The following is a 7,826-nucleotide window of genomic DNA, read 5'->3' on the forward strand; positions in this document are numbered from 1 at the left end:
ACATGGCTAGGGACCACAGGTATGCGTCGTTGGTTTTGATTGTTGAATCATATGCATGCATGGTGCTTGATCCTGAATGATTGTTATGTGTTTATCTATGTTTGGTTGACCTTTTATGCAGCGTTTGGCTGGGGATCACAGGTACGCACCCATTGTTTTGGTTGGTTGAATTCATATGCATGCCAAATATCAATTAGGATTGTGTGATTCATGACATCTATTTAGCCTAGGGTTTCATTTTTGACCCATATGCTCCCACATGCCCAATTCATTAGTAGAGACCGAGTTCCGGGCCTAGAGGGGTGCTACCTCGCACGAGGTACCTTCCCAATGGGTAACCTGATCCCCGGACCCAGAATCTAGTTTTCGCAGACCACTTTTTCCATACTAGGGTCACTAGGGGTTTTTTTTCTTACTTAATTTTCCCCATTTTAAAAATATAAATAAAAAGTAAGTGGCGACTCCATACAACACCGTTCCTCACCGGGGGCGGGTTTTTCAAAACTGGAAAACGCAACTTTTTCTTTCTTTCTTTTCTTTTAAAAGCGAGTCGCGTTGGTCCGGTAGATCGGGTGAGGGTCCACAACCATCTGAACAATTTGGGCCCGAAGATGTCTTCACTGAAATACCAATTCAATCGTCGTATGTTAAGGGTGTTCTTAATTTGGAACCTAATCCATTCATGAAACGGTTACCACACCGTCATAATAGAGATATTCCTAAACCCACATATGAACCTGAATTGTCTACCAAAGTCAAATATCTCATGAGCAACTTTGTGTCTAACCATCGTTTGTCTTAATCAAATAAGTCATTTGTAAATCAATTATCTACTATAGCTATTCCTAACAGTGTGCATGAAGCCTTAGTTGATCCAAGGTGGAAAGCAGCCATGGATGAAGAGATGAAATTATCGCAAAAGAATGAAACATGGGAACTCGTAGAATGTCCACCAGGAAAGAAGCCAATTGGGTGTCGTTGGATCTATACTGTGAAGTACAAGGCATAACAGTTGTAAAGATTGATCACGATGCAAACTCGCGACTAATTGAAGAGTACAAAGTCTATGGATTGCCAACTCTGATACTCTTCAAGAATGGAGAGGAAGTTCCAGAAAGTAGGAGGGAAGGTGCAATCACAAAAGGCAAGCTCAAAAAGTACGTGGATGCTCTTTTGGAGTCGATATCAGTGGCATAGTCCTCTTTTGGATTGCAGAAAATTTGCTGGGTAATTATCTCTTTCTTCTGTAGATTAATTCTTATCCCATTTCATTTGTATAGAATATATTGTTGTAAACAACGGAAAGAATTGATCTTGAGATTAGATTTGAGGTGTAGGTCAAATTTAATTTTTCAGGCCTAGTGATTTTCTGGTATCTACTCCCTGTATTTATGGAAAAACTGATGTTAGTGTTCTTTGCTAATAAATGACGTCACCCATATTCCTCTATGGCAAAACTTGAATTGAGTGAGATACTATTGGTACAGAGAAGGAGAATGAGAGAAATAGAAAAACAATAATCAAAACACAGTTGTTGAAAATAATTCTTTGATACACTTCTCAATTATTTTTCGAAAATAAAATTTCGTATAAAAACTTAAATATGAAAATAACTTTTTTGAATTCTCAAATTAAGGTTCAAAGTATTTATACTTTCAAAAGTATAATAGGGTTTTCTTAATTTATTATCAATAATAATATTCATATAAATATAAAAATAAAAATATTAAAAGAAATAATATAAAAATAAAATATTTTCTAATTAATAGCCTCCTAAAAGAGTTAGACGACTACCATTTTATCTTGCAACATGTAGCTTGGGTTTAAAAATTACATGAAACATATAAACTATAAAGTTGTAAATTAGTTGATTGTTTGAAAAAAAAAAAGAAAGGAAGCATGGTGGATAATAATTTTTATTAAGTGATATAAAGTTATATTGATTATGTAATTTCATAATTTCATGGTGTTTTTTAAAAAATCAAGAATGAAAAAAAAAATTATTGATACATTTTCTATTTTTTTTAGTTTCATTTTTTTGATTCAAAATTTAAGAAAGTAAAATAAAATTTCATTTTTTTACAAGTTTTTTAAAAACATAAAGTAATTTTTTGTTTTTTTTTCTTTAATACTTTTATTTTAAAAAATAAAAATTAAGAATTATATTCAAATACTACATTAGTTTTCTTGAAAAATTCAGATGTAAAATTTCGAAAAATAGAATTATTCCTTCGCTTGGCCTTTTTAAAATTGAAAATATCCCTTTCCTTTTTAAAATTGAAAATATCCCTTTCTTTGGATGAAAAAAGTTTTAAAACACTATCATGTACCCATCTCAGATGAAAAGAAAATAAAAGAGATTATATTTATAATTAAAGAAAAAAGAAATTATTTTATAAAGGATATGTGTCCAACCCGTCTAACCCGTTTTTTAAAAGGATAATTGTCTCATGTTTTTGCACATATGTTTCATCAAATGTCCGCTTTTACATTGAAGTGGGTGGAGTGACGCAAAATTGCAGAGTTCCATGAGCAGAACTCCAAACCCACTCACAAATCCTCCCTCAAACCCTCAAATCCTCTCCCTCTTCAACCCCTGCAAAACCCTGAGACATCTCAAACAAGTCCATGCCCAGATCATCACCCACCATAACTCCCCTTTTCAACTCTCCGCCTTGGCCTCTCTCTCTGCCCTTTCCCCATTTCCAACGTTTCTGGCCTATGCCAAGACCATCTTCCACCACCTCCAAAACCCACCTCCCTCACTCTACAACTCCCTCATCAGAGCCCTCTCCTCAAGTAAAACCCCACTTGAAGCACTCCCATTGTACCACACTATGCTCCAAAGTGGCCTAAAGCCTGATCACATGACGTACCCTTTTGTTATAAAAGCTTGTAATGAGTCATCCGTGACTTGGTTTGGGTTATTGGTTCATACCCATGTTGTTAAAAGTGGTTTTGAGTGCGATTCTTATATTGTCAGCTCTTTGATTCATTTATATGCAAATGGGAAAGATTTGGGTGCTGCTAAGCAGCTTTTTAATCTGTGTTCTGCCAGAGATGTGGTTTCTTGGAATGCAATGATTGATGGGTATGTTAAGCATGTTGAAATGGGGCATGCCCGGATGGTGTTTGATAGGATGGTGTGTAGGGACGTGATTTCTTGGAATACTATGATCAATGGCTATGCAATTGTTGGGAAGATTGACGAAGCTAAGAGACTGTTTGATGAAATGCCTGAGAGAAATCTGGTATCTTGGAATTCCATGTTGGCTGGGTTTGTCAAATGCGGGAATGTGGAGGACGCTTTTGGGCTGTTCAGCGAGATGCCTTGTAGGGATGTAGTGTCATGGAACTCCATGTTGGCGTGCTACGCGCAGTGTGGGAAGCCGAATGAGGCCCTGGCACTTTTTGATCAAATGCGGGCTGTGGGCGTAAAGCCAACTGAAGCAACTGTTGTCAGCCTCTTATCGGCTTGTGCCCATCTGGGCGCTTTGGATAAGGGTTTGCATTTGCATACTTATATCAATGATAATAGAATTGAGGTCAATTCCATTGTTGGTACTGCACTTGTGGACATGTATGCGAAATGTGGAAAAATTTCCCTTGCCACGCAAGTTTTTAATGCAATGGAGTCCAAAGATGTTCTAGCTTGGAACACAATCATAGCAGGCATGGCCATACACGGCAATGTCAAAGAAGCCCAACAGCTTTTCAAGGAGATGAAAGAGGCAGGTGTTGAACCAAATGACATAACCTTTGTAGCTATACTCAGTGCCTGTAGCCATGCTGGAATGGTGGATGAAGGTCAAAAACTCTTAGACTGCATGAGCAGCAGTTATGGGATTGAGCCAAAGGTTGAGCATTATGGTTGTGTTATTGATCTCCTTGCCCGTGCAGGGTTCTTGGAGGAGGCTATGGAACTTATAGGGACTATGCCCATGGAGCCCAACCCAAGCGCGTTGGGGGCATTGCTTGGAGGCTGCAGGATCCATGGCAACTTTGAGCTGGGTGAGATGGTGGGAAAACGCCTCATCAATCTTCAGCCATGCCACAGTGGCCGGTAAAACCCTCTCACCTATGCTGGAAAAGCCTAAATTCACATGACTAACATGTTTTCCAATTTTTCCTCAACAGCTACATCCTCCTCTCAAACATATATGCAGCAGCAAAAAAATGGGACGATGCAAGAAAAGTGAGGAACCTTATGAAGGTCAACGGCATCTCCAAGGTGCCAGGAGTGAGCGTGATCGAGCTGAAAGGCATGGTGCATCGGTTTGTGGCTGGTGACTGGTCACACCCGGAATCAAACAAGATATATGAGAAGTTGAATGAGATACACACAAGGCTGAAGAGTGCAATTGGGTATTCAGCAGATACCGGGAATGTGTTGTTGGACATGGAAGAGGAAGATAAAGAACATGCTCTAGCTGTTCATAGTGAGAAGCTGGCCATTGCTTATGGGCTACTACACTTGGATTCAAAAGAAGCCATTAGGATTGTGAAGAACCTTAGGGTTTGCAGAGATTGTCACCATGTCATCAAGCTGATTTCAAAGGTTTATGGTCGAGAAATTATTGTAAGGGATCGGAATCGGTTTCATCATTTTGAAGATGGTGAATGTTCCTGTCTTGATTTTTGGTAGAGTCAGTGTTAAATATTAAATATGGGTTTATTTATTTTAATTTAATAATAAAAAAATAAAAATTGATAATATTTTTAATAATATGTTATGTAATAAAATTTAATCAACTTTTAAATTGATTTTTAATAAAAGACGCATTTTTTTTTCTTTTTTTCTTTTTAAAATAAATAATAATAATAACTTTTTTATATAAGATACCAAAATTCTTAAAGACATATAGAAAAGGTAATTTCAAAAGTGATGATATGATTCACATTTCTAAATCTATAGTTTAAAAAAATGTGATGCCAATTTGTTTTTGAGAAAAGAATTAGGTCTTGTTTGGTAATTGTTTTTAAAAACAGTTTAAAAAAAATAGTTGTTAAGAACAATTTTTGAAAACTGTTTTATGATGTTTTGTAAAACAAAAGTATGTCTGAGAATTTAAAATTGTTTTTAACCTGTTTTTAATAGTTTTAAATATGTTTTAAAAATAATTTTTATATCCATAACTTTATTTTTAATTATTATATGTGTTTGTATGATTATTTTTTAAAACAATTCTAAAAAAACAACTGAAAACAACTAAAAGAAGTTTGGAAACACCTTGTTTTCTATTTTTTGATAATAGAAAACAGAAAACAGTTTTTGATTGGCAAACGCGTTTTTTAATTTTTTTTTTGTTCTAAAAAATAGAAAATTGTTCTTTAAAACAGTTTCCAAACGGGGACTTAGTTTTTTTATTTACAATTGATTGGGATAAAAATCTTTTACTATTAAAATAAACATTATTCATATTAAACTGAATAAGCATTAAAAATTTGTGTTTTTGTTAAGTTTGACTTTTATCTTAAAAAATAATCTATGATTGTTTTTTAAAGAAATAAAAAAATAAATTTAATTTTATATATTTTTGTTATTTTTACTAAGGAGACGTCTTCAAACTAATGAATAGAAAGATTAGAAGTTAATATATTTAAAAAGTAATTCAATACGCTAAATACTTCTATTTATTGGGTTGGTTGAAAAAAATTGGAAAACTTTCAACTTTGTTTCTTTTTTTTTTTAAATTTATGCTTTATCGTTCTTTATTAAGAACAAAAAAATTCCCGTGAAATAAAATTTACAATGGTTTCAGTTTTTTTTTTTTTTTAAATTTTAATGTAATTTAATTTGCGAAAAATTAATGTCATTTGTATACCTCAATTATACCTTAGTTTCTTTACTTTGTACCCGATGACTATGCATCTTATCATTATTTTATACTTAGTTGTCATTATTTTTGTATTATGATCATTGGTTTTTTTATATTTTGATTTTATGTGCTTGTATCCTCATTCAAATATTCAGATGTTGATCAATGATTTTTGTCGTTTATTGCATTAAAACAAGATTTATAACCTAATTCACTATTATAAGATAGCTTTTACTTGATAAAAAATGGCTTTTAGTAAAAGCCATGGTAGTATAACGGTTTTAAATATCGGCCACTAGGATGAATTATTTTTTGTAATTAAGGCTTAAATAGGAAAAAAAGAAATGAATATGATGAAGTAAAATCAAAGTGACAATTCATAATAAAAATGAAAATAACAGTGATTTCAAATTAGGAAGAACAATTCAATAAAAAAAAATCAAATTTGGAAAGAAGATTAATATGAAAAAAATCTTAGAGTTAAGATTCTCTTGAAAACAATCTCTATGGTGAATGGTTGTTGATATTTACTCTTCATCAAGTTATATTGAAAATATAAATTCTCATCTAAACCGATTTTTTATTTAGTTTTAAATCTAAATCTTATTTTTATTCAAATTAGGTGATTTAATTTAAAGGATCAATTCAAATTATATATTTAATTCATCTTAAATCGTCTTTTAACGATTTACACAATGCAACTATTCAATTTCATTAAATTTAGCTTTAAGAATATTTAATGAATTTACCTAATTTGTACTATAGTACTCATTTAAGACAATTTGAAAAGAAAAAAAAATCCTAAATTTCAATCAATTGAATAAAAAACCCTTAGCAAATCAAGCTTCATTTTCCTACATCATCATAAATCCCGCCTTTAGATTCTTTTGCCTTTGAGAACGATGAGATATATTCACTCATGTTTAGAAATTTGGTCTCACAAGATATGTTTGGCTAATGAGAAAATGAAAGAAAATGGAAATTTCTATTTAAAGAGAGAAAAAAAAACTTCAAAATATCTCCTAATCCAAAAGTGGGAAATATTTTTTTTTCAAAAGTTCCTGTTTACAAGATTTCAGTCCCTATTCATAGTTCAAACAAATGAAGGATACTCAACATCATCTCAATAGGCTTTTGGAACTTTTCAAATTAAAAAAATGAGATTTAGTACCAATAATGACATTTTCACACAAGGAATAGCATTTTCACATGAACATGCAAAATTGAAGTTGGTTGGTTATAACATTTAAACTCCTCTTTGGACGAGTTTGCATGCTCTTGAGAAATTTTGCATATTCATGCGAAAATGACTTTCACAAATTCTTAACTCTCGCAACCATCATGTTCTTCTAGTTCAGTTGGCATGTTTGTGCAAAATCATTCTTTAGCTTGTTGCAACTTTTCATCCTTTATCTCACATGCCAAATTTTGCATGATGTTGCAAAAATGTTATTTATATTTTTTTTTCACACTTTTCAATCTTCTTTCTTCCATGATCAATTAAATGCATTATTTACAACTTGAAATCACTTTAGAACTTACAAAAGAAGGTTAGTTATCATTGCAAGAGCAATAATATGTCAATTTGCTATATCAAATATGCTCTTTTTGAGTAATAATAAGATGTAACCATATATTTTTAGCAATTACATAAAAAGATTTAATGGCTTGAAATGATATTGTAGATTTTTTCAAAAAATTAGTATTTAATAATCCTAAGCATCCTATCTAATATTAGTTAAATTAAAAGAAAATTAAATTAAATTTTAAAGTTGAAAGAAGTAGAGCCCTAACTCTCTTGTTGTTGAAGGTGTTTAGTTTTTTGAGAATAAAGAGTTAGGGCTTGCATAGAAATTATTTTTTAAAACAATATTTTATTCTCTATAACAAAAAATTGCTTTTATAACTTTAAAAACATGTTTAACAATTTTTTAACAAATAATTTTTTAAAGAATTTGTTTTGAAAATAAATTATTTTTTATATTAAATTTGAGGTGTTTTCCATTG

General features: G+C 32.0%; 1 protein-coding gene across 1 annotated transcript; it reads left to right on the top strand.

Moving 5' to 3' along the window:
* The first annotated feature begins 2,447 nt into the window (after window positions 1-2,447).
* Window positions 2,448-4,716, top strand: LOC100249787 (pentatricopeptide repeat-containing protein At1g08070, chloroplastic). The gene is made up of 2 exons (XM_010657630.3): window positions 2,448-4,063; window positions 4,138-4,716. Exons 1-2 carry the CDS (start codon window positions 2,529-2,531, stop codon window positions 4,643-4,645), a joined length of 2,043 nt encoding a protein of 680 aa, XP_010655932.1. The 5' UTR covers window positions 2,448-2,528; the 3' UTR covers window positions 4,646-4,716.
* The last annotated feature ends 3,110 nt before the right edge of the window (window positions 4,717-7,826 follow it).

Source organism: Vitis vinifera, chromosome 10 (genome assembly GCF_030704535.1).
Source record: "Vitis vinifera cultivar Pinot Noir 40024 chromosome 10, ASM3070453v1".
Lineage (NCBI taxonomy): Eukaryota > Viridiplantae > Streptophyta > Magnoliopsida > Vitales > Vitaceae > Vitis > Vitis vinifera.

Bases quoted from the DNA above. Each gene is read 5' to 3' on its own strand.
- LOC100249787 (XM_010657630.3), top strand. From the start codon at position 2,529: ATGAGCAGAACTCCAAACCCACTCACAAATCCTCCCTCAAACCCTCAA. The intron at 4,064-4,137 runs GTAAAACCCTCT...TTTCCTCAACAG, and splicing joins CAGCCATGCCACAGTGGCCG to CTACATCCTCCTCTCAAACA.